Source organism: Xylocopa sonorina, chromosome 3 (assembly GCF_050948175.1).
Source record: "Xylocopa sonorina isolate GNS202 chromosome 3, iyXylSono1_principal, whole genome shotgun sequence".
In the NCBI taxonomy this organism is placed as follows: Eukaryota; Metazoa; Arthropoda; class Insecta; order Hymenoptera; family Apidae; genus Xylocopa; species Xylocopa sonorina.
The window spans coordinates 6575479-6602589 of NC_135195.1; the positions used below are offsets into that span (position 1 = coordinate 6575479).

The 27111-nt window shown below is 32.8% G+C and overlaps 3 protein-coding genes and 1 non-coding gene across 4 annotated transcripts; 3 read left to right on the plus strand and 1 right to left on the minus strand.

The window, feature by feature from the left end:
- Positions 1 to 920: 920 nt before the first annotated feature.
- Positions 921 to 1898, minus strand: LOC143422356 (uncharacterized). The gene is made up of 4 exons (XM_076892931.1): positions 1848 to 1898; positions 1795 to 1804; positions 1332 to 1731; positions 921 to 1265 (listed from the first exon to the last, which is right to left on the minus strand). The coding sequence occupies exons 1-4, from the start codon at positions 1896 to 1898 to the stop codon at positions 1235 to 1237; spliced, it is 492 nt and encodes a 163-aa protein (XP_076749046.1). The 3' UTR covers positions 921 to 1234.
- Positions 1523 to 26122, plus strand: Eif4g (eukaryotic translation initiation factor 4 gamma). Its single transcript, XM_076910878.1, has 25 exons — positions 1523 to 3391; positions 7940 to 8298; positions 8410 to 8655; positions 8877 to 9000; positions 9073 to 9276; positions 10727 to 10923; positions 11548 to 12439; positions 19130 to 19938; positions 20357 to 20458; positions 20650 to 20967; positions 21049 to 21273; positions 21393 to 21469; positions 21593 to 21785; positions 21908 to 22172; positions 22423 to 22520; positions 22661 to 22824; positions 23019 to 23071; positions 23275 to 23501; positions 23895 to 24064; positions 24335 to 24414; positions 24603 to 24829; positions 24914 to 25051; positions 25133 to 25208; positions 25298 to 25447; positions 25530 to 26122. The coding sequence occupies exons 1-25, from the start codon at positions 3061 to 3063 to the stop codon at positions 25742 to 25744; spliced, it is 5940 nt and encodes a 1979-aa protein (XP_076766993.1). The 5' UTR covers positions 1523 to 3060; the 3' UTR covers positions 25745 to 26122.
- Positions 14274 to 18169, plus strand: LOC143422357 (uncharacterized). Its single transcript, XM_076892932.1, has 3 exons — positions 14274 to 14288; positions 14330 to 14592; positions 17952 to 18169. Exons 1-3 carry the CDS (start codon positions 14274 to 14276, stop codon positions 18019 to 18021), a joined length of 348 nt encoding a protein of 115 aa, XP_076749047.1. The 3' UTR covers positions 18022 to 18169.
- On the plus strand, positions 23638 to 23807 carry LOC143422569 (small nucleolar RNA SNORA53). Its single transcript, XR_013101742.1, has one exon. It is a non-coding gene; the product is annotated as a small nucleolar RNA SNORA53 (small nucleolar RNA).
- Positions 26123 to 27111: the final 989 nt, after the last annotated feature.

Below are 27111 nucleotides of genomic sequence, written 5' to 3' on the forward strand. Positions count from 1 at the left end.
TTATAAGACTCTTTTGAAAGATCTTACAATTACGTAAGAATTTCATACAGAATACACAGGTCCAAAATTGAGGATACAATAACTAAACGTTTTACTATAATTACGAATCTCAAAATAAATATTTCTATTCTAGAAAAAAACTGCATAGAATGAAAATTAATTATGATTCAGAATAAACAATTCATATTTTATATACATTAATTTGTGTTTAATTTAATTAATTTATTAAAGAAAAAAGGTACGTACGATGCGTGAAAATTCTGAGTATATTGATATCAAATTTAAGGAATACTCGTGCCATGTACAGAAACATTTAATTCTCGCAGTATGTAGTACAAACTACAAACAAACGGGTGTGACATGTGGCAAAGTTAAGGCGAATGTGGTATATGCGCGCATGCACAAGGCTGCACGTCACCTTACCCTCAAGTGTCGTGGGGCTGCGCCTACTGCATTCATGCGAGTTGAAGGGTCTACCGCGTCGACGTCCATTACGCGTGCGCAGCTCTTTGCACTCTGTCCACTGGTCTGCGCACGCGGCTATACCTTCGACTCAGTGTGGGTTTGGCGCTTGACTACTTTTCAGGGCCGTGTTATAACACGTACATTTAATGTTTATATTTTATTTTAAATATTCTATAATATAAAAAAGGATTTCACGCGCATGCATACATATATATTGATTTATGTAATGTGAAATGTGTTTCATGTAATAATCGGAATTTCTTTGTACTTTCGGAACCTTTCGGAACTGAGCCAATATTTAAAGAGATTAACGTAGTTTATAATAATTTAAGCAGAAAAAAATCGACACTTTTCTTATCATATAATAGAAATGCTATAGTAAGTAGGAATATAATAATTAGTAACAAGTATTATAATGTGCGCTAGCACAATGTCCTTTTCTTTTTTCGTGTAAAATCGTAAATGGGTAGAGGGTACTTTTGAAATAGAAGTACGATCCTGGCGCTCCTTAGTTGCAGAGCGAAACGGGTAGGGGGCCACGGGTCGCGATTCGTAAGTCGTGCGAGAAGGACTAGCCTGCATCAGTCTACGCCGCGTCCCTTGCAAAAGGGTACGCTCGTCTTCACGTCTTCGTTGATTTATCTTTCCCTTCTCCGAGTTTACACGTTATACAAATATAAACGCATACGTTAAATATCATTCAACCTTTGAATGCAATATCGAATAAGAAAATTCGTTGGGAAAGGGCGGTATATATTATCGGACAACCTCATGGTGTCCGAGAAAGAATCTCACGCAATCTAGGAACAAATTGACGCCGTTTCAATTTCTTGCTCAGTTTGAACTTTTACATCCTATACATTTGCCTTAAATACGTAACGCGCGTGTTGTCATATTTCCATAACATCGTAAAAACCGTGTGTGCATTGTGCTGGGAGCAATTCGCTTCTTTACCTACGGGACTTTTTATCGCGTTCAGAAATCGCGATACGGAGGGAACTACATAGAACGCAACTCGGTACTTTTCGGCACGCGGCCGAATACCTCCGATCATCAGTCCCGAGACTTCCCCTAGTGATCCAATAGTGGAGAAGGAACGTGCGAAGAAGAGATTTTGGAAGAGTCCGCTGTGAAACGGACTTGTGTGCGCTGCTGAATTCCGTTTTAGTGATAAATCCTCGGTAGACATAACCTGTATGTGCTTTGTGAATAGGAAGTTTCCCGTGGCAGGAGTGGGCGGTGCGATGAGGGAGACGCCGGTCGAGCCTTAAATATCGATTTTGGCATGGAAGAGGTACGATAGCCCGTCCGTTTCAGCGTGTCTCCTACCTTTGTGCATCTTCACGTTAAGAAGTTTTGACAGTTGAGTGCGGAAGTATTACATCAAAAGGAATCGCGTGCATCGATACGAAACAAAAACAATATGGTGGCATGATATTTTCGAGCGACAAAATTAAATGTTCACAGTGAACTTATCCACCCGATAATGAAATGGCATGTGTGAAGAAATTTTTATGATTTTAAAGGTGTTATATGAAAATGTTGTTTTCGGATCATCACGTGTACAGACATTTCATTTATAAAACGCGTGTCAGGCAGCAAACTTCGGTGACTATCGATCGATCATCTCATTAAATGTCGGTTAAAACACGTTACTTCTTTCGTTCTAGTATTATTCCAATGGAAATTCTATCATCCTCCAAAGTTTTACACCCTTCAAGAATTTGATCTACGGTTTTCTATTTGTCACGAATTTTCGTTACTAAGAATATCAATCGACGCTTTTCGCGTCCCATACCTTAATGAAGTATGTACCACTGATCGATCAAGAAAGAAAAAATAATATTGTTTCGAAGAAAAAGCTGGAAATGTCCATACATATACGAATAAAGAAAATTTTAGAAACGTTTAATGGAAATTGAAGGAAAAGAATCAACGATACTGCCAGTATTTTCAAAGAAATCTCGTGACTTCAACTATTGGGCGTATTCAACTGTTACGATAGATGAACTCCGTTTATAAGGCCCTTTGTTACGTTGCTGATGAAGTAGACGATGACATCATGGTACAGTATTGCCGATTGAGAGATTCGTGGACAACAAAGATAGTGTCGCTTAAATATCGATGAGCTTTTTGCACTTGACACCGTTGTCCGTTCGTTCAGTGCATCAAACCTATGTCAATAGCTTTGCGCTGATCAAAACAAAAACGGAAGCAAAAGGAAGATAAAGAAAGAGAGAATATTTATTTTTGTGACGGAATTAACAAAGCATGCATTTAGATGATCACGCGACTACTACTTAGGAATATGAACAACGGAACGCATGCAAAGAAAGAGATCTTTTCGACTACGCTAATCTATTGATTAATTATTTAAACGGTAAAAAAGATCATCGATAAATTCATATAGTATTTATTTCTAACTGCATTTACAAATAACGATTTTTCGAAACCTGATGCATCCATCGTTTGAAAGGATCATCGAAGCAATCGACGAAAACATCTCCTTTTAATCGATTCTTTTCTAACCAACGTTATCAGTCAAGGCGTGTGTGCCATTGACGCTGAGTAAGAAGAAAAGCAACGTCAGGAAGAATGGTTTCGAGATATGGCGTCTCGAAGGAGGGCGCAGTGGGTGTCGCTGTAGGTATGGGACCTATGCACTGTCTCTTGCCACATTGTGGAGGACCCCATCACCACCATCACCTTTCGGCCCCTCATCCACAAAATCCACAGCCAGGTCACAATCACCACGTGCATCCGGCCCATCAGCCACCACCATCGCCAAGTCCCCACTTGAATCATCAGCTGAGCCATCATCAATTGACTGTCAACATTAACCATCTGAGTCATCAGCAGCAACAACAGCAACAAACTCAGCATCAACAAGCACCACCGCAGTATCGAGTCGTTACTGCAAATGCTAGTAAGTACAAGAAAGAACAACCAATGGAGAGCGAATGAGTGAGGGAGAGATAGAGAGGGGGGGGGGGGGGAGAGAGAGAGAGAGAGCGATGATGCAGATTATAATATATACTAGCGATTTGATTTTTTTTTTGCAATAGTTTCATCTAGAATAAAATACTACTTATTCCTTATGGTGTTATGGAACAAGTTGAAAAATATTGGTTTGCGTATTCTATTTTTGTGATACGAAAATTAAATCTGGAAATATCGCATATATTCGATTATATGGTCGATCATAAATTCAAAAATTCATCGATATATTTATCAATTGAGTGATATTATTTTATTTCATAAATTATCTTATCAATTTATGATGAAGTAACTACACTACTAACAGCTCAATTTAAGATACCCAACCCTAATTACCCGGTGCTTTCCTAAACATTAAGATCATTTTTTTAGTACCAGTGTACTTTTAACTTCCAGCAAATCACTTGGTTACATGTAATCCCTAAATTAATCAACACAGATTCTTCTATAAGTACTATTATGATGTTAAATAGCTCACAGAATTATAATCATTATGTAGATTTGAGTCGGATGTCGTGCAATGACTTTGTAAATTTTCAGAATTTATTTAAAAGAACTTGGATTCCATTGCTGTGAACAGATACAAGATATTCATAAATTCAAATTGCTTAAGAATTTATTTCTTTTTAGTAATTGAGACACTCCATAAGAATTGTCCAGTCAGCTAGATATTCAACATTTTTATTTAATTCTATTACAAATGAGTATTTATAACTTTAGAGTATAATAATTGTAGATAGTAGTATTGTAAGGAATATCAAATTGGAAAGCTTGGTGAAAGACAAAAATGTTATGTAGTATTGTAAGTGAAAGATGATATAAGTATTTGATTCCTATCACTTCTTTTTCTTTTTATAAAAAAGTACATACTATATTCTGACTATAGTTGTATTAAACATTTGTTTGCATGTATGTTGTCCAAGTGAAAGAGCTCTATCTTCATTTGCTCCATTATGGACATATATTTTCGTGACCAATGGAAGCATTGACTCAAATTTGGATGTTGTTTGCTTCTTTATCTTTATTTTTAGTTGCTGATTTTCCCTTGAACCATATTCTCTATCTTCTTCAGTTTTGTATTTCGAAGGTCGATGCATTCGTGATAAAATTATACATAACCATATTCAATATACGATTTGCACAGATTCACAATTGTGTATAAACCCCCACTTTTACTTGGAACCATTAAATTTTTTATTACGTATGCCAATGCACACATAACTGCATGATCGTGTATATGTAACATCGCAAACCTATTCATATAGGAAGAGATGTGGATACACGAAGACCGTTATTTTCGAGCACACTGGAGGTAGTTAATTTAAAGACCCGGTGCCCTATCTGTCAGAAGTCGAATCGGTTGTATCTATTTGTAGATACACGACCAACTTCGACTTGTACCGAATAATGTTTACGAAAATAAATTCATGACATTTCCACTTACAGTAACGACAAGCATACCCTTGCTTTATGATCATTTCTTTTGGTAATTTTTCGTTTATTTGTTTCATCAAATAAATTTATGCCAACATTTAGTGGAAATGTTTTTATTTAATTTCCTTAACGTACCTTAATTTTTCATTTAATATTCATATTCAAAATGTTGTATGGAAAAATGACTACTTCTAAAAAGCCTTGATTGATAAATATTCGTTATTTACAGTTAAGTTACAGCATCAATATATAGGACCTTAGTATTTAGGTTAGTCCTTAGCGCCCCTGGGCGGCATTGTAGACAATTCACGATATAGGTCAATCGATAAAATGCTTTCTACCTTGTATAGTCGCGAAGGTATATTCGATTCTTTCCTCTTGCATGATATGTCCCGCCACGGTGGCGACGAGGTTTTAATAACTATATTTCAAGAAATTCTAACAATTTAACGAACTTTGAAGTTGAGAAGTTGAGAAAAGAAACCATTTTTAAATCCACCATGTTATAAACAAAGTGTGTATTTTAAAAAACTGTACAATGTTAAGTACACATTATTTTTAAAGATGTCTATGTTGTGTCTATTGATAACGAAGTATATTATCATTTGAACCGATACTATATTAAACTGGAAAATTTATAGAAATAGTCTATTGCATCAAAATTGTTTGTATGATTGATCGACTAATAAAGCTTTCAATATATAAAATAGATATCAGTGATAATTAAGTAAAGAGATCGATAAAGAGAAATACAATGAACGAAAAATGTCATAAACATAAAAAAGAAAATTCTCGTATCATTATTTATTTCTTCACATATTTAATATGAATCACAGCTGATAATCCTTAATCTACTTGCTGACAGTATCATTTTTCATATAGATATATAATTTTATATTGTGTAGTAATTTGTATTAATCTTATTTTCAAAAATAGGATTACAAACTACAATCAATATTTAGAAATAAAAGGATTCGTTATGATAACGTTGTACCATCCAGTGATACTGTTTCAACAACATGTCACTGATCAGCCACGTGGCTGCAATGTGATCGTTCTAACCTCACTTCTACTTTCATGTACGTTAATCTGTTCTGTTGATTTCTTCCCATACTTAGTTGCTCGAATTAGTTTCAAATCACATTGATTTTTGAAACAGTGAAAGTCAAAATCTGACTATACGATGTACTTTTTACTCTGCGTATATGTATTCTATGTACGCGATTTAGTGGTGGAAGTTGGGAAGAGGAAAAGATAGAGAAGTAGAGAGGGACTGGAAGGGAATTAGCACCGGAAATGATGTATTACATTCTGCATTGTATTTTCCACGCCACGTTCTTTCACTCTGTTAATATACACATATGTGCCTTCCATCGTCGATTATTCAACATTAAAGAGTATTATATATAACATAAATTAGTGACGATATGATAATAATGCAATATAAAATAATGCGATAAAGCTTACTTTTAAAACGCTACAGACTGTTAAAAAGACAACAGTGATAGCATTACTTAAGTTGTGGAATGTTATTATCTTCTAAAGAAAATTAGCTTAAAATAAGTAACCAAATTAATATGTGTCTCTTTGTAATACTGCACATATTATATTTTATTAATCAATGACTAATATATTATCTTTTTTTAAGATAATTAACATGGTAGCGAATGGAAGTTGAAATTCCAAGTATTTTTCGGATTGATATATAATTTACATATTTTCATGGTACTTAAAACGATTCTGACGATGGAGTTCGGCCTCGCCCCCCTTTCATAGCAATCAATGCACTCACGGAACTACAGATAGCAGCACTGCTCTGGTCCCTGCCCACATGTGCAAAGATGGCCGTTCGTGAGGCCGTCTTCTCGATTTCTTTGCTCACGTTCGTGCCTTGCTGTCACTTCACTGTTCTTTGGTTGTAAAAATTTTCTGGTGCTGTTAGGCATAATATTTACGTAACAGAAAACTATAACTAGCTTAGTGTCGATCTTCAACGGTAAGCTGAGTATCCATATTTTTTTTCTTGTTTCCCTATCTGTCCCTGTATCTTGAGCGTATTTTCTCGTGATTATTTTGCAACATGTGGTGGAAAATATTTTCACATTTCTGCAAAATTATACATCTCCCATACATTGTATTATCGTACACTCTCAACCCCTTTCAGAGACAGTAATTCGGACTCGTTGGATGTTTTGATAATATATGTATCCAATTGCACTGCATTGCTTAGACGTCGACGACGTGTCAAGCGATGTCATGCAATTCCACGCATAATCGCTTTCACGAGTAATTCGTTTAACGACAGAATATGGCGAATGCTGTACGGTGGGGCAATATCTGGCATATGCGGATTTGAATGCACAATAATATCTATTTTCTTTCTTACTTTTTTTATATCACAGAACCAGATATATACGTATATACATATATATACGTACGTGTATATGTTACATGTACATGAGCATTCATACATTTACTATTTAAGATAAACAATGACAATGAAACAGAAATTTTTGTTATATATTTTGTAGCATTTATCTATATACAATTTTTTTATATCATTAATGTATATGCATATAAAAACATTTTATATTATATTTTGTTATAAATAAAAGATTGTTTTCCCCTTTCCCTCCTAATATTTTAACAATTAGCACAATATAGAGCGTTTCATTTATAAAATCATTTAAAAAATCTCAGATTACAGCTAATGTCAAAATATGTTCTTCTTCTCTATTCAATATTGTATGGATTTAAGAATTTCAATTCAACAGTATAATGTAAGATGTATGCATATCGTAAATTTGGTATTGTCCTTTATAAAATATTGTTTACTCAATGGATATTTACCAAATTGTTGATCTGCAACTACTTTAAAGAAGAAAAGCAATGCAGACACAAATTATAATTGTTTAATAGAGATGGGCAAGATAAATTCTATTAGTTCTCATTACTACCCATTTTAAGATTCAATTTTTTGTTCAATTACATTTTTCTCGAATTTATAACATAATACTTAATTTTTTGTTGTTTATAATTTCAGGATCAGACTTTCATGTGTCTGGACAAAATTACGGCACCCAACCAGGGGGCCAGGTGGGCGGGGGAGGGGGTAGTGTAGGAGTACCTGGTGGTAGAGGACCTCCTCCACTCGGCGGTTTACAGTCCATAGGACAATCAGCAGCAGGTATACCGCCAGGAGGTCCTGCTGGAGGCCAGGCACCACCTCAAACTCCGGCACCCGGGGTACAGTCACAACCGCCGCAAGGTCCGGCACCGACTACTACACCCCCTGTGCATACCCCCTCACCACAGGAAATGGGAAAGCAGGCCCATTTGCAACCTCAACCACAACCCCTGTCACAAGTATATGGGCCAGCACAGACTAGACCAACATCACAGGTGAATTACAAATTGTTATAAAAAGAATATAAAGAATATATTACAATTAGTTAAATGCATGAATGATTGAAGACTGAGTAAAAATTTTATTAACATACTTTACAATTTTAGGGTTATTATCCAGGCCCAAGGGCACAACAACCAAGAGGCATTAGCCACAGAGGAGGTCAAGGCGGTACTGGTGCACAAGTGGTGGGAATGTCAGGAGTTGGTGGAGGTGGAGGTCAACCAACCGCAATCTATCATCCAGGTGGTGGAATGGTTCAAACTGGAACAATGTACCAAGTCCCCAATCTTCATCCTCCACATCAGCAATCCGTATACGCAATGAACAGTCAAATACCCCTTCAGGTAGTAGTTAAGTACTGTTGATTTTATATATTTATTGTCATGCTTCACTCATTTTATTTCTATCACTAGAGAATATTTACAAATACAATTTTTAAATTTCAAAATATTAGTTTGCAATTAAATTTTTCTCTTGTGAACAAATCATTATTTGCTTGTAATGTACTTTATCATATTCATTTTTTTTGTTGTTACTGACTCTAAGTGTAACAACGATTTTATACTTTTAGTTTGGTGGTCCACCTACACGGCATCAAACACATCAAAATCAATATTATCCACAATTTCAACACTCTGCTATTATAACGGCACAAAATATGTATAGTACATTTGGTGCACCTGCGCCAGCTCCTTGTAAGTAGTATTTAGTAACTATTGACATCGCAAACATTAAATGCAAAATAAATTTTATATTTTACATTGCAGATTATTGGCCCACTAGCCAACCAGCAAATACACCACTAAGTTTAAGAAGTGCAGGTGCAAGTGCCGTCACTGGTGGGGCACAACATGTTGCAGGCCCGCTGGCCGGTGCCCAAGGAGCCCCAGTAGTACCACAGGGTACGCTTCAGCAACCTACGCAGCAGGCTCAACCGTTACCCCCAATGGGTATATCTCTTTCTCAGACTGGTAAGCTATATATTATTATTATATTTCAATATAGTTAACATTTCCTAGGTTCTTAGGTTATGTTACCTGAAGTCAAAATGTTTAGGATAGTGTGAATCAGTGGTGAATCATGGGGTAATGTACTTATTTAATAACGTGACACATTAATGGGATATATGGCTTATGGAGGTCATGTGTCACTGCAGGACAAATATTTGAAATATTTTACTATTTTTCAATACGTGAAAATATTATTTTGTATTTATTACTTTTATAAAAATTGAAAAAATATGACATAATTATCACAATAAGGAAACTTATGAAACTGTTGATAGGTTATTATAATGTTTTATATGCATATGTGTATAAATAAAATTTGTTTGGTAAAAGGAGTAGGTATATGTACATATAGTTTAAGTATGTATATATATATTAACAATATAATAAAGATTCCCATAGAATTAAATTAACTATCTAATCATAAATAGTAAAATAGCAAATGTTTTATGAATTTCGCTTCCATCCTGAACGTATTAAAATGAAAATTCAGTCTCATTGCAATATATGTTACAAACAAAAAATATAATCTTTTAGCATTGTACTTAAATTTTCGGTTTTCCCATTGTAGGAATTGTAACATATGTAAGTTTCTTAAAGTAATTGTGTAATATATATAAATTATCTTTAACAAAATATATTTAAAAAATATATTGTGATAAATAAAGTAAAGAAAAAAGCAGTTAAACTTTTCAGCGTGTATGTGCCTGCCAGCATGTTATGCAATATAGTATCTCAATACTGATGTATAATGAGAGATTAAAATTAAACAACGTAGAAATACTGTAAGCATAGATTATTGAAAGTTAACTGTACTTTTAACGCAGTAAATATACTCTCATAAATAATTTTTAAACATCAAATAAAATTGAGTGGTATATTTATGGATCACTAATCTCCTAACGATAAGGTCTAAGAAAAGTAAAACTCATAATTCAAGGGAATGCATGTAAAACGAAAGTTACGGACTTTATTGTGAAATTGTAAAGGACTTTATTTATGGCTTCTGAGTTTACATTACAATAGGCCTTTAGATTCTTAGAATCCATTAACCTCTCATAGCTATAACTGTAAAGGTTTTCTATGAACTCAGGTATAGGATCAGGTAAATTTATATTTTCACATCGGTTCTTTTAGTACACTTCAACACACAAAATGTAAAGAAATATAGAGCTTCTAAGTAATTGTTTACCAAATTTTATTAAATGTATATTATAAATAACGTATAAAAAATGTATGGTGGTGAGTAGTAGAATAGATAAATAATATAGAACAAACGTGAGAAATAAAGTGATGAATAAAGTGGTGATAGTAAATTATTTATTAAATATGAATTTAAGAATGAAAGCGTTAATAGTAAATAAGTATATTTAAATATTTCATATGTATTGTAAATCTTGTGTTTCCTTTAAAGATGTGTACTCGGGCCATAACGGTGGTGCAACAAGTGCAACAAATAGTACGACAAAATCTCGGAAACCGAGGGGACAGAATGCTATTTATGATATCGTAGATCCAACAACGGGTAAAAATATAAGTCACGAAATTTACAAGGATAATGAAATTATTCAGAGTGGTGAATCTAGCAATCGTGGAACACCTCAACCACAAGTGAGTAATTTTGTAATATTAAGACATTAACAATTAACTGTAAGAGAAATATTTTTGTTCAAAAAATATATAGAATACATAAGTAATGAACAAATAAGTTGTAGAATAAATATATAGTTGATTTTCTCTTATAGTTAATTGTTTATATTATTAATATCTGTACCCAGAAGCCATGATCATTAAAAGATTATTCTTAACTTGTAGAAATTTTTAATACTTGTAGAAATATTCAAATGTTATATCAAAATTCAGTTTGCTTTTAATTTAATAGAACTAAATCAATACCAAGCTAGAACTCTTGAATAAATTGTATAAAGTATTTATCTCAATTATAAATAATTATAAAAATAAATGAATTAACTTTTATGTGGACTAGATATATTATTATGTAGATGTATTACTTACATACAGTTTTTTATAATTCTGCTTATAGTTTGCAAACCATGGCTGAGGGGTAACAGAGGTATAAACATATTGAATGTTTCTTTTATTTCACTTAGTACGTTTAGTTTTATTTCTCGTCCTATGATTTGAGTTTGGAAACCAGTTTTTAGTTGCCAAGCATAATCTTCATCCGATTGCTATGTATCATTGTCTATCATGTAGAATTGGTGATTGTTACAGAATAATGACGCCGAGGTGCAAGCAGACTTTGCAGCCCGAGTTGCGAAAGTCGCGACCGAAGGGTCCAATTCCGACTCGACGGTACCGACTTGTGTATCAAACACAACTGCAACTCAAAATGTAACGCAAAGTTTATCCAATTCCCAGACAAATTCTACTAATGATGTGAACAGTCAGTGTAATACAAGTTCACCATCAACGCAAAATGTATCTAACGTAACCGTATTGTGTAATCAGTCATTAGGTATCCCTAGTAATGTGACTCAAATAGACTCTTGTGCAGTGAGAACAGAGTCTAAACCATTGCAAATTCCTTTAAAAGAATTTCAACCTCGAAGCGAATTGAAAAATGTGGTCATTGAGGAGCCACCGCCAGCTGCACCGCGTAACGTAAACAAGGATGATATTTCTGCGCAGCTACCCGCGGCTACTATAACTGACGTTGAAGTGAAGAGTACAAGTGCCACACCTACTGTAACACAGACACCAATTCCCGTTGTGACTATACCAAGTACGAACGTTCCGGAGGTCCCTAAACCGTCCGCCACTGCCCCCCCAAGTGCTAACCCCGTTCCTGCCAGAGAACCGTTCCCTAACTTGTCCAATAAAAATTCATCGAATTCACCGCCTAGAAGAAAATCGCAGACTCACACCCACAATCAATCTGTGGCTACTGCTGCTGCACCTACTGCTGTAACTGAGCTGCCTCCGAGTGCCAAAGAACAGAAAGAGAAAAAAACGAGGGAAAAGAGTCTTAGCTCTAGAGGCACTACTCCTACACCTGCTCACAATCAGACAGACCATCATTTGAAACCTAATGGAGATGTGACTGCTGATAAGCCGGAAACTGAACCTGTTCGAACTGAAGTTCAACAACAAAAATCTTCTGATGGTAAGTTTTCATAATTTTGTTTACCATATGTATCATGCCACATTTTGCATTTTACTATTGTACATAATTTCTGGTAATATATAATTAGATTAATTAAGTTATTTCAACTGCAAATTTAGTGCTAAAATGAATATTGTATCAACTTTACTGATTAATTGAATATTTGAACCCTTTTCTACAAAATGTTTAAAGACTATCATAAAATGCAATAGTAAATTTATTATTTATTTTTATTAAATACTAGCTTTGAAAGTTTTCTCTAAAGTTGGTTAAAAAATACAAAAGGTATAATTTCATTGAAAGGGGCAAAAATGAATGTTGTTCTTGCATATTTTACATAAAAAACCATTTTAATATTCAATTCAATTCTGTAACAAGCAAACTTTCTCACATCTTTGTTTTAGAAATTTACATTTACTTTCTATATATATCAGTAATAAATAATATTTTGTTTTATATTTATACATTAATGTGATGATGAATTTTCGTGAAATAAGGATATCATTGTGCACTAAAATCTGTAGTTACAGGTTAGAACTTCGATAGTTTCTTTTTCTCCCGTATCACTATAACTTGAACTTTGCTTTCATGATAGCTCCAATAGTCTCGTCATTGCCTATAATTTTATATATATATACATATATATATAAATAGTTATGAGCTGCTAATTCAGTTAATGCATTTTTATGCGTATTTCGAATATTCAGATGTTTGAGTATTTATGTGGACTCCGCAATCGTTAGGAATTACAATATATAGTATGGTCACCCGCGAAGGTGCCTTTATATAGGCACGTGTGTACGAGTATATAAACGGACACGTATCTCCATGTTAAGCACGTGCAAGTAGATCCTAATATTTTAGAACTCTTTTTAATAGGATGCTAAACATTCGTGAGCAAATCCTCGTGTAATTATATCTCTAGAGACATTATCAACGATAAGGCTTGCTGAATATTTTCGTGGAGTTGCTGGGACATGACTTGCTTTCATTCTAACCTATAAATTAGTTCCAACTATGTCCGTTAAATTTCCTAGTTGTGACGGAAGTTCTTTTTGAATAATACGTTAGTTCAAGAATTACAATTATATTTTCACCTCGGTTTACATTAAAGTAGGAAACGTATATTGTTAAATGTTCTTACGGACATATAAAATCTCCGAAAAATTTAAATTTTTCTAATAATAGAGTGCAAAGTAACATGCCATTAAGTTTAATATGACCACAGTCTTGACACACACAAAGGCATTGAGGATTCGAACAAATGGAGAAACGTCGTTTAAAGTATGGATATCAAAATGTTTTATTTTTTAGAAAATTAAAGTTACCTAGATGTGAAAGTGTTTTAACTGTGATAGTGACAGAAGTGGAGACAATTAATTTTTCAATTTTCCGTCTATAGACCGTTAATAATACGATTATTTTGTAACGTGAAAGAAAAGTGCAGTCATTTCAACTCAGCATAGTTTGCTATAGAAATTTTTTAAAATGGAAAACAAAAAAAAGGGTAAGTTTATAACCGTTTGCATAGATAAGTTGAACCAACCTTTTTGCTGTATATTTATTATATATTAACTTTATAACGTAACTACAGATGCAGTATCTATTGTTATAGTAGAAAGAAATTTTAGATGTTTCAATGATAAAGGGAGGAAGATATAATATTCGTAAAATTGAAATTTTGTTTATAAATTACATTAAATTATGTTTATTATTTTAGTCGAATCACGCATGTCAGGTTTTGATTTTTTGCTCTAGATATTTCTTAAATCAAAAAATCTATGAATAGATTGAGAACTAAACAAAATATAAACATCATATAATTTTTATTGGAATGTATATTTTTAATGTGAACGGGTCTTTTCCCAATGATTGAAACGCAAGGCATAGAACTCCGAAAGGAGCTTCGTGCCATACGGTGACGTCATCATAAGACGAAAAGGCGCGAAAAGTGCCGAAGGTACACGATCATTGTCGATTCTGTTGCTGGAGGGAGGTTCCCGGCTTCTTTCCTCATCGAACAACGGAGTTCCTCCAGTAGCCAGCACGTGCTGTGCTAGCCGGGCGTATTTTTTACTCCGTTTTCCCATTTTCCCTTCTCCTTTTATAATTACTTTTTTTAACGACAATTGTACATTTGTAGTTATACATAAGTACATACCTATACTCATTTTTTAAACTTTTTATACATCACAACGTAACGAATACGCTTATTATATTGCGTTTTACTGCATCCCGTTCCTATAAAGTTTCTTAATCTCAATATATTCCATAGAATTTGTACATATAATTCTTTATTTAATCGTAACGAGCGCCTTTTACACGCACCGTTCTTTTCTCCTTGTAAGATACGTGAGCTATATTGGATTTAGAGATCTTATATATCCCAATTTTAGAGGTTTTATTGAACTTTTTAATTTCTTTCTTTTAAATTATTACTGTGTGTGAGAAACAAAGTGATAACACGGATGCAACGGCGACGCCAGGGAAAAATCTTAATTCAAAATGTATGTATAAATTATTTTGTTACCTTGAAACGATTTATCCTCAAACGGTATATCTACAGTATATCTGCTTTTTGCAACGTGGTTCCGACATTTTGTGTTCACTGACTTTCTCAAATATAAGCTTTGTTCTGATACTAGTAAATGCCTTCAGTTATTGAAAATTCTAAATTACTGACTTTATATTCTACAGTACTCAGTTCAGCTGTTTTTTTAACTGGTAAAAAAAAGATAATTTTTAAATTCTGAAACATATATCGGAAGATTGAGCTACGGCTATGTTCAAATATGGCTGCTTCCGACTTCACTGGGTGAATAATGAATTATATTTTTGAGGTTTATGCAATATATGCAGTTAACCTTAAAAATTAAGAATAATAGTTGGAAGGAAAAAATGAAATATTTGATTACCATTGGATATTTGTTCTAATTTAAAAGTTTCACGAAGATTTTGCTTATCATACTTTAACCACGTGTATTTAAAGTGACATATTATTTAAGTATTTCGTTTCTGTGGTGTTATTTAACTTAAATCATCGTACGTGTATATCTTATATTTATTTTGTACTTTTTAATATTTCGTTTATTTTTAAGAACTATATAAATAGTATTTAACAGCAGTTTTACGCGTTTCGCGTGTATCAGACTGTGGCCATTTTGTGAGCGGCCAGCAAAGAGTACTCCATATTTGATCATCAGTTTCCATGCATGAAAACTGAAGTCTCTTTTAGATTGTTTAATTTGTCCATTCTCTTCTGTTTCGAACTTTCTTTTCATTAACGAAACGTTTTTTATTTTCTGAAAGATTACGCATTGCGTATTATTATCGCATTATATATGATAAACTAGAACACAATAAACTCTTCTAAATTGTATATCAGATATTTCAAAAGAATTCGATTAGTTTTATGAACTATATAACTACTTGCTCATGTATATTTGTAATTTTTTAGAACAGATATTAAGAGATAAAATAGTTTGTCACTTCATTTCTTACTATTTATGTTATTTATTGAAAGATATGCATAAAGGAAAAAGCTCATGTGAGCGTCTAGAAATAGATGCAACCACATCTTAATGGGCGTGTCGCTGCCAAATTATTTGCCCATGGTTTTATTTTTACTATAGACTTTTCAATTTCTTAAACTGAAGCTGTATTTTAGAACAAAATCCAAAATTTAATATTCTCGTTTTTATATACATGTTGTTCGATCGAAACATTCATTATTTCGTCCATTTCACGGACATTCCTTTACTATTTGGATGTTAAGTAAAACTGATTTTTTGTACATACAGTGTTATAAAAATTGTATCATTATCATTGAAATCTATGGGGTCATGGCCACGTATGTATGGCGAGTTACATGCATGGTGGAAGTTTCTTAATACCATTTCACAAAAGCACGCGATATGTGTATGTAAAAGATATCTTGAGGCTTTCGGCGTCAGTGACAACCTTGAACGTTTACCAATCGGGTGAAAGGTTCTCACTGGTTAGAAAAATGATCGAATGAATTATATACATTATCCATACGCGAGCATATATTTGAATAAATGTCGATAAATTAATATTATATGATCCTATGGTTTCTTGAGTAAATTTTCAAGTAATTTATAAAGATAATTTGTTTTCAGTTGTAACATATAAACTGGCATCTAGTATACCAGCGATAGAAATCTTATTATTTGAGAAATACAGATTTAACTTTTAGTAATATCATTTTCATTATATACTGATTCTTTGTCACAGATAGAAAAAGTGTCTGAGGTATATTTGTCCTCAATAGAATAATTATCAGTCGGTATATTAAATTTCAATTTGTATAAATAATACAAGTGTATGTTTCAATTTTTCTTTCGTTTTTCATCATCTAGCATTTTTTAAATATCCAAACAAAGATAAATATATTTGGACTATTCATATTATTTGAAAATGTTAGATTGCGTTAAAAACGATTTAAGGAATCAGTAAAACGGAAAAAATATTGCGGGGTACCTTTGACAATCATTGAATGTTCTTTTTAGATTGTTACCTCGACCTGCTTTTATAAAATCTTACTCAAGCTACTTTCATGCATCGAATTAAGACTACTGTCTTATAGTCGAATCACTTTGTTTTAGAAATTACACTACGCAAAAAGTGTGGAATGTACTAGTTTTAAACAATTGTTTGAAGGTAACAAAATAAATATTTCTCTTATGTGTTGATCATTCTTTAAACTTAAAAATTCAATCGAATTACTTTGCACACTTGCCTATACAAAAGTTGAAGAATTGTAGAATTTTACTAATATATTTACAAAATACAAGATATAGTACATCATTAAATGACGATTCTACGTTAACTAGGGTAGTCATTTTGTTATTTCGTTACATAGTTAAATTTCTTTTGCGCTATGGCCATTATCGAAAAAAATTCCAAAGTTAAGTAGGAAATGTATAGTAATATTCTGTTCACAATGACGAATTCAGAAAATTCTTAAAAGATGTACCACACGGTGGAATATGTACAAATTCTACTTTTGATACATTTTAACTAAAGCTATTCACACGCCAGGTTAGGTTGTCAAGAAAGTTTCTAGTGCGCGTGCTCCGGCGCGCAACCGGCGAACAGAACTAATTTAAGAAATCTTGTGTCGTGCCTGTTGGTTTGCACCAGTTCACAGGTTAAAATAGATGCGTGAAAGTCGTGTAAGAAGAGCTATCGAAGGATTTTTCGGAGTCTTGCCACAGTTTTCGAGATAATCGAACTAGAAAATCTTTACACGCCGATCCTTTTCGTCTGAAATCATTGGTCCCTCGCGCGTTTCGATCGCTACTGGCGAGAATTCCGCTATAATTATACCGCAGATTCAATTTTCTTTCGTGGTTGTTTCTCTCTGGTTAAAGGAAAAAGGAAATATAAAATGCATACTTTATGGTTGCACATTGTTGCGCGTGTGAACGTGAATTTATCTATCCCAGCTTTGGCAAGCTTTTGGCAGATTTATAAATAAATACTGATTCAGTGCAGCAGCAGCAGCACACAGGCCGTTGAAACTCGAACCGTACAAAGAGTTTTGTGTCGCGAGAATGTGACTTGTAATGTACGATATGCTTCTGATACGGAAAGAAAAGGCACACCGTGGCTCGAACACGTGTAAATAACAGTGCGTGCATGATTATCGATAACTGTGAAAATGGGTGATCGCAGAGTTAATGGTAACGCTCATGTCAGCAGTAGCTCCCGATCAAGAAGTCGTAATCGTCGGGGCTCCAGAGACCATGGTATATATCCTATTATATATTCGTTTAGAACGTCAAATGGCATGTGTGGTAACACATGTTAAATGGGACAATAGCTGTTTTCATATTAATTCTTGTATCTTTGTCTCTACAGTTGTATCAATTAAATCGTGTCGTATCATATTAACCGAACGAACCATTTGCTGTTTCGTTCGATCCTTAAAAATAAGATGTTAATCGTTATATATCCAGTAAATGCGAGAAACGGAGATAAGCATAGAACTTCTTACGTTAATATTTAACGAACTTGTGGTTTTCGGATGATATCGATTTACGGAAAATCGAAATATTTTATATATCTTATATAATGTAATCTGTATTTTCGTAGCATTCAGTTTTGCTATAAAATTATTTATTCGAGTAACGTGGTATTCTCTATACACATATATGTATATATAGAAAATGTTTTTCCTATAACACAACTGTGTGTGTGTATATATATATACACACGTAAGTATTTAGTTCTTGTATAAATAAATGAATTTCTCTTCATAATTTTGTTATAAGAAAAACATATTACGGCGCAATAATATAATAGGATGGTATTGAGTAACACGAGTCTGTAATTTCCATAAATTTAACATCTGCAAATTTGTGTATACATTAATGAAAAAGTGAAATGTCACAGTACGAAATGTACTGTGATCTGAGACTATAATTATCCTTGGCTTCTAGCCGAAATACTCACTTTTCTTCACGGCTTGCATCTCTCTGTAGTGATATCAATGTAATAATACTTCTGTATGATTGCTCGCGAATCACAAGTAATGCACAGAAATATATATTTTTCCGTAAAAATTTATTGCTTCAAAAATATATTATGTAAAAGACAGATGTATCATCAATATTTGAATTAAGTTCTTTTATTGTAATTTTGTATGTTTTTTTTTTAATTCGATAGGTAAAGCCATGCAGAAGCAGAAGAATAAAAACAAGCTTAAACCTCGTGAACTTAACCGAAAAGGAGCGGAAAAGGAAGGTACAGATATGGATGCTTTTGTAAACACGATACCTTCGGCGAAACCAGAGATAAAACAAGAAGGTAAAGAGCCTTTAATGCCGAAAGATAGCAACAAAGAAGCAACTCGTGAGATTACAAAAGATATTAAGGAAAAGGATAATTATGAACCGAAAAAGGAGAAGGAGGCGACTTCCTTTCACACAAAAACGGAGAAACAAATAACACCTGTGACACCAGAAATTCCTAAAGAAAGTGTACCCGTACAAGCATCAACTATAGAAAAACTGCCAAGTAACAAGGAAACTATAAAAGAATCTTCCCCTAAAATAGAGGATAGTAATAAATCGAATGCATGTAGTACACAAACGAAATCAGTTCCTAATGATGTTGTTGATCACGCGAAAGTTAAAGAGGAGTCCGATGTGCAAGCGATAGTAGCACAAAAGAATGAGGAGAACTCGAAGGTCTCGGCAATTCCAACACCTATCAAGGAGAAGGTACAGACATCTCCGGTTATTGAAAAGTCGGCCGAAAGCGAACCTCCTTTGGTTCCAACCGAATCAACACCGGTTGCGAATCAAATACAGCTGAAATATAAATATAAGGACGATCAATGGAGTCCTATCAATAAAAGCGGAAAAAAGATTTATGATCGCGAGTTCTTGATGAAACTACAGGATGACCCCAATAGCAAAATCAAACCGTCTAATTTACCAGATTTAGACGTTGTTTTGAAAGATAGTTCAAAGGTATTGTATAAAAGTTATATTTAATATTGTTATCAAAGTTATATTTAGTATTATTTTGTTGCTGTTATCGTTATTAACACAATACTGTTCACTGCTGTTACTTAAGGATCCCATTTTAAGTTTCAAAGCTCTTAAGAAAAAGAACATTCCTACCTTCGTATAATATTTAAATTTTATATTCACCCATACAACTTTATTGATCACACGTAGTTTCAATGCCTGCTTAAATTGTTCGATATAAAATAGCGTCGTGCAACAATATGTTGCATTAGCGTTGGATTTTTAAAATGCGTACTCATTAGCAGACATGCAAGTACTTTGCTTTAAGTTTAGTGAGATAATCAAGTTTGTTATATGCATGGACCGTAATGTGTTAATACTTATGAAGATCATATTATTAATTGCGATTTTTATATAGGCTAGAAGTACTGTCGATCTTAGACCATTTAAAGATGCAAGTATGAATAGACACGATGCTCTATTTCCCGGATTTGTAAAACCGGCTACAAATGCACGAGTGGTAAGTCGAAAAAGCCGAAATGCAAAAATTATATTGTTGATCAAACGATTTATAAATGATGAATTAAAAAATGAAAGTAGTGGACTGAGATTTTATTGACAGAAAAAAGTTCAACTGATATTTATATTTTATTTTGTATTCAGTCCACGTGATTGTTTATATCTTAATTCAATATATTTATTTCTGTTTAGCAACCACCGAATCGTCATTCGAAGAGTCATCCAGGAAAATCGTCAAAGCCACCGAAATCAAACGTCATTCATATGTCATTATCGCTTAGAGAAGATGTGAAATTAAGGGAAACTGAAAATGCTTGGAAGCCAACGAGATTAAAAGCTGCAAGTCTTACCGAGGAAGAAACAAAGTCAGAAGCACTTTACAAGAGGGTCAGAAGTGTATTAAACAAACTTACTCCTCAGAAATTTAACACTTTAGTTGATCAAGTGCGTACATTGACTATTGATACCCCGGAAAGACTACAAGGTGTCATTAATTTAGTCTTTGAGAAGGTAAGCTTATTTAATTAATTATTGCATAGCTTGTATATTTGTGTTTACTTACGTTTAAAATGTTGACTACACAATTTTCAGGCTGTTGATGAACCAAGCTTCTCCGTAGCATATGCATTAATGTGTAAGGAACTTGCTCTGATGGAAGTTTCAGGAGGTTCAGACAAAAATTCAGATAAACAAGAATGCTCTTTGAGTTTCAAGAAGCTCATTATTAATCGTTGTCAAAAGGAATTTGAACGAAATCCAGTAAATGAAGTGGCGAGAGCTAGCAGACTGAAAGAAATTGAAGAATGTACTGATCCTGTACGTTCAATTAATTAATTAATAATCAACATGTTTTTCTCAATATATGTTGCTAATAAAAAGATAAGGTTAATACATAAAGTTGTTACTGATAAAGATTTTTATATGTTTATTATTAGGAAAGAAAGAAAGACTTGCAGTTAGCACTTGAAGAAGACGAACGTAGAATACGTATAAAATCAGTAGGAAATATACGGTAAGTAATTTAATGCAAAATATTGCTGCTGATTTTATTTTCGAATTATTTTTCTATTCAATTGTTAATATGTAGTATGCTTATGTATTCACTTCTTTAAATCCTTTTATGTGTATTATATAGATTTATTGGTGAACTGTATAAACAAGGAATGCTGACGAATAAAATCATGCATCGCTGCATGAAGGAGTTGTTAACTCAGAGCGATGAAGATAGCCTCGAATGTTTATGCAAATTGTTAACAACAGTCGGAAAAGATTTAGAATTAAAATCTCAACAGAAAGGAGAGAATTGGGAGGCCCTTAAGGAAAGAGAGGTAAGTTTATTTTATTTTAACAACAATTAAGGAAAGAAAAACTGTTAATAAAAAAGAAAAAATATTTTATATACTAATACGTACGTAGAATATTATATTATTCTTCTCGTTTTTTTTATTAGGAAATGCAAGGTTACTTCAATAAAATGCAAGATATCGTTGCACGGCGAAATCAAGGAAAAATTAGCTCGAGAATTCGTTTTATGCTACAAGATGTTATAGATTTAAGAGCAAATAAGTGGGTTCCGAGGAGAGATGACAGTAATCCTAAAACGATAGATCAAATCCAGAAAGAAGCAGAATCTGAAAGATTAGATAGTCAATTGAGCAACACTCCGTTGAATACACCACGAAAAGATGAACGTACTAATGATAGAAAAAGGAACCGTAAGTAAATTTATGCAATATTTAAATTATTAACAAGTAATATATTGCTGCTATATTTCACAAAAATAGAATACTTTTTTAATACTAGGATTATGATGATATCACACCTTATATAGCCAGACTAGAGTTTCTGACAAGAATGATTGTAGTGTATTCTGATGAGTCTTACTTTCTTGCCGATTTTTTTTGTTATAATTGTTCTTTTAACAAATGTAAAAATACCTAAATGATAATGTTTTACATAATTTAGGTGGTGTTGGTCCAACTGATGATGGTGGTTGGAGTCAACCTGTTGTAAGAACAAGGCAACCATATTCTGTTGAGACAGCTAAACTTAAGAATAAACCTGTAAGTAAATTCGTTTTGTCCAAAGTTTTGTACCATATTATTCATTGTTATAATTGCGATAGCATTAATAAATAATATAATACCATTATGTGTAATATTTATATTTATATTAAAAGTGAAAAGCAATTATCTTTTTTTAGCCTCCAATGGATGATTTACAATTAGGAAGCAGAAATATGTACATGTGGAAAAATACACCTTCGAATTATGGCTCAAAGGCTATTAATTCAAATAAGTTTGCATGCTTAGACAATGTATCGACTTTAGATCAAGACAAACGAATTACATCTCCACAACTCTCTGGGTAAGTTTCTCGATTAAGAGATCTAGTCACTTGCTAATTTAGTGACAAACATGATGAAATACAGATTTTGCTAGGCTAGAGTTTCTGATGTAAAACATATGACTTTAAAAACATTCTGATTGTTTCCTTAAGAGTCAAGTACCATTTATATTGAAAGAATAGTTGAAACTTCCAACATTATGAATTTATTTCAGATCGAGATCCACTGGTCCAAGAGAGTATGGTCGCGACTACAAACCTTCCTATGGTATGTTCATTATAAATAAAATGTAAAAGTTGTATTTAATTAGTTAAAAGACCACGATGATGACTAATTTTTTATTTTTGAAAAGTAAAACTTAATGTTGTTTATGCCAAAAGGATTCTGATACTAAGAAGTATTCCAATTTTTCGTTTCGTTTATTTGTAACATTCAGGTATAAATCAATTTCACATTTTCATTTATTGCAGATGGTAGGAGTTCACGCAATGGTAGTCATCAATTAAGCAGTTCGTCGTCGAGTAGAGACAGCTCGTTGTTAGATAGTTCACAAAGTCAAAGTGTTTCTATGCCACCACCTTCATTAAAATCCTCACAATCTACCTCTAGCAGTCATAAACCTCCGATGTCGGAAGAAGAATTTTTGAAAACGTTGAATAAGATAATGAAAGATTATCTTAAAAATCCTTTCCTTGATGTGAGTTTTTAGTATATTACTAATCCTATAAAAATTTATATATATGTACATCTATTTTTTAAGTTATTACGTACAAAAGTAGTGTTAGTTGGTAGTAATATGGAAAACATTACTAAATAGATGAGTAATGCATACTTGCACACTCCTTAGATCCATCTCTGCTTGTTATTAGGAGATGCTTGAGTCATTAGTGTGCTAAATTACGCAATACCTTCTTTTTGATCTTTTCAAATAGTGTTATTTCTAATTTAGTTTTAATGCTATATTTGTGTAAATCACTACTTGTATGATCAACGAGAGGACATAAACCATATTACTAAATATGTATATGATTTCTAATGATAGAAAACTTATTATATATAAAAGGTTTTATTAGAATATTTAACTTTACAGAACGTTTCATTGGCCATTCAACAAAACTTCGACAATGTTTTAACACAATTCGTGCGTGAATTGTTCAACCTTGTCCTTGAAAAGTCTCCTCTCGACAGAGAACGCGTTTCGTATCTTTTGTCGCATTTAATCACTCAGAAAATTTTACCTATACCACATCTTAAGAATGGGTAAGGCTTTATTTACATTTACTTATATATAAACATATAATTCATACGTATCCGTGATATAGTTTTCATGAAGTAGAATCAAGTTCTTAATCATTTTGATTTAAATTTGATGCATAAAAAATATACAATGATGAAATATCTTTAACCGGAGACGACATGTTGGACAATATGTATATAGCCAAAAGGATACTGATTTTAAATGTCAATATAAAAATACTGAAAATACTTTTTTAGATAAATACTTACAATTAATTACAATTAATTTTTTAGGCTCATCGAAATATTGGAAGTAATTGATGATCTTGTACTCGATATACCTAAAGTTTGGTCATATCTGGCAGAGATACTGTGTAAGTAGTCAGTTATAAAATGTCTTGTTGAATGAATTTACATTAAACAAAAAAAAAAAATATGATGACTACTCTTCACCATAGAATTTCCATGCGGGAATTTTTGCTCAACAGGCCTGAGTGTAATGATACAAATCTATGTTTATACTGTCAGAAAGAAATTAGTATTACAATATTTTTTTTTACAGCACATCCAGTAGAAGAGGAGGTACTTCCCTTAACTGAATTGAAACCTATATTTGATAGTTTAAGAAGTCAAGGATATGTAGGCAAATTCCTTGGGGAACTGTTATCAAAAGTATCTCGAGATAAAGGACCCAAATGGGTTGCAGATAAATGGGACCAAAGTGGACTTCAGTTGAGTAATATAATTGATCCAGAACGCGAAGATGTTGATAAAATCGTTAAAGATTACGTAAGTTGATGTTAAAATTATGTTGAATAATTAGTCTTAAGTAACAATGAATTAATAGAATAAAATGTGTCATATTATTTGTAGAACTTGGTATTCTGCACTGGTGATTATAATAGTGCCAAAAGCTCAACTAATAATGAGCTTACGTTAGAGCAAATTCATGAAGAACTTCGAAAACTCATGAAGAACAGTACCTTCGATATGATTTGTAATTGGATAACTGTAAGTAATCTTTAGAAATTTAATAGGTATCTTTATTCAAAGAAGTAATGACGAACGCATCTTATTTTTTCATTATTATAGGTAAATGTAGGTAATCGAGTCAAGGAGCCTGAATTCATTCGAGTATTAACGACTGCCATTTTAGAGACGTCCATGGGTATGGAGTTCCATCAATTTATTATAATTTTCTTAATTAACTTCCAGAATTTTCCAAACTATAGTTGTGTTTCTCTTTTTTATCTTTAGAGCCAGTTAACGGCAGGTGGTGTTTAAACACTGAGGTTTTCACCAATTTACATCCATTAATTCGTCGATTCGTCGATGCAAATGAATCTTTAGAATTGCAATGTCTTTATGCAATTCAACTTCACTTGTATAAATTACAATATCCAAGCGGTAAGATATAAAAAAAAGAAGCTTACATTACAGTTATAATTTCTTTACAACTATGTAAACAAAAATATTTTTTCACGCATAGGGACTCTCTTTAATATTATGACAAACTTGTCGGACTATAATGTAATTTCAAGCGACGCGTTCCTAACGTGGAGAAAAAGTCCTGAACCAGCCCAACGTGAGTGGCATGGTATTGCAGCGATGGCGTTAACATCATTTTTCACTGGTTTACAAGAAGCCGATGATGCTTCCAGTGTAGAAGACGTATCAACTTGCGTGAACCAAGATCGTTGTTGACGATACCGTGATCGAATACATTATCGTCTGTTAAAAAGACTTAAATATACGTTCCCTCGTTAAACAAAAAGGCTACGCGAAGTGAGATCAAATTGCAGTTTTTTTTTCAAGAAAAGCGTCGTATATATTGAAAGAAATAAACAATGGAGTGATAGTAGTGCGCGGGTGTATGTAATATAGTCTAGAACTTCGAAGAACAAGAAGTGAAAGATAATAAAGAAGGTTGTCATATAAAACGGACACAATGGCTGAGACCGCTATACATAATGAAGATAAAGATTAATTATTAATTATGATACAAAAGTAAATGCAAGATAATTATTATATATAATTCATTGAAATGGTTTAAAGTTTAAATAAAGCAAAAAAAAAAACAAACTCGAGAACATTATCGTATTTCTTATGTCTTGCGAAATGTCACTGCAGCTTGTCAATCGCCCAATAAAATTGAAATTTATAATTATTTCTTTTATGCTTTGTATTGGAAAGCCGTAAATATGTGCTACTTTCAATTTCACCAAGCGATACTTGCAAAACAACCAATGTTTTGCTGTGTACGACTTAGATAACAAATTACAAATCGCAGGTGTGTATAAGTATATATATTTAGGTCAATTTTAAGTAAATTATACATTTGAGAAATAAGCAAAAAGAAAACTATTGATAACCAAGCCTCTGATACAAGAGCAACGGTTCTTCCTATTATTATAACAAATATAAACAGAATTACTAATTTATATCTTGCGAACTTATACAATGTATTCTACTGTAAGATGAAAAAGTACATTCGTAATTGAGAATGAGAGTGAACGGTGGAACATAACATTACGAAACGATGGTTCGTAGTGTAGAGTATGTTCTAATTAGAAAATGGAAGGATATAAATGGTGTGCATATTAAGGCGCTACTATTTTTTAACACTAGTTATTTATAAACATTGAAAGAGCAGAATTATAATGCGTGGGATGGAATGTCTGCATGTATTCAGGTGGAAGGTGCCGTAGCAAATTGTATAAAATTGTTATACTAATTTAAAGTACAGTGTGAAAATACATTTCTTTTGGATATATATGTCCAATGAAATAGCAAATTTAAGTGCAGTTATGAAAGATTATTTTTATTTAATGCTAGGAAACAATTCGACATTGTTTTTTTGTCTAATGTTTCTTATGGTAAATATACTCTCTTTATTTAAGAAATTGTAATTACTCATTGATGAACCGAGATATACAAATTTGTTTCTCGGTCACTAGATACTAGCCAAGTTTGCCATTTATATAATTTTTATTGAACTCTCTGCGTTGTTGAAGGGATAAAAGGCTACCGTCTATTGTATTCGATTCTAATTAAAATATACATCTGCATAT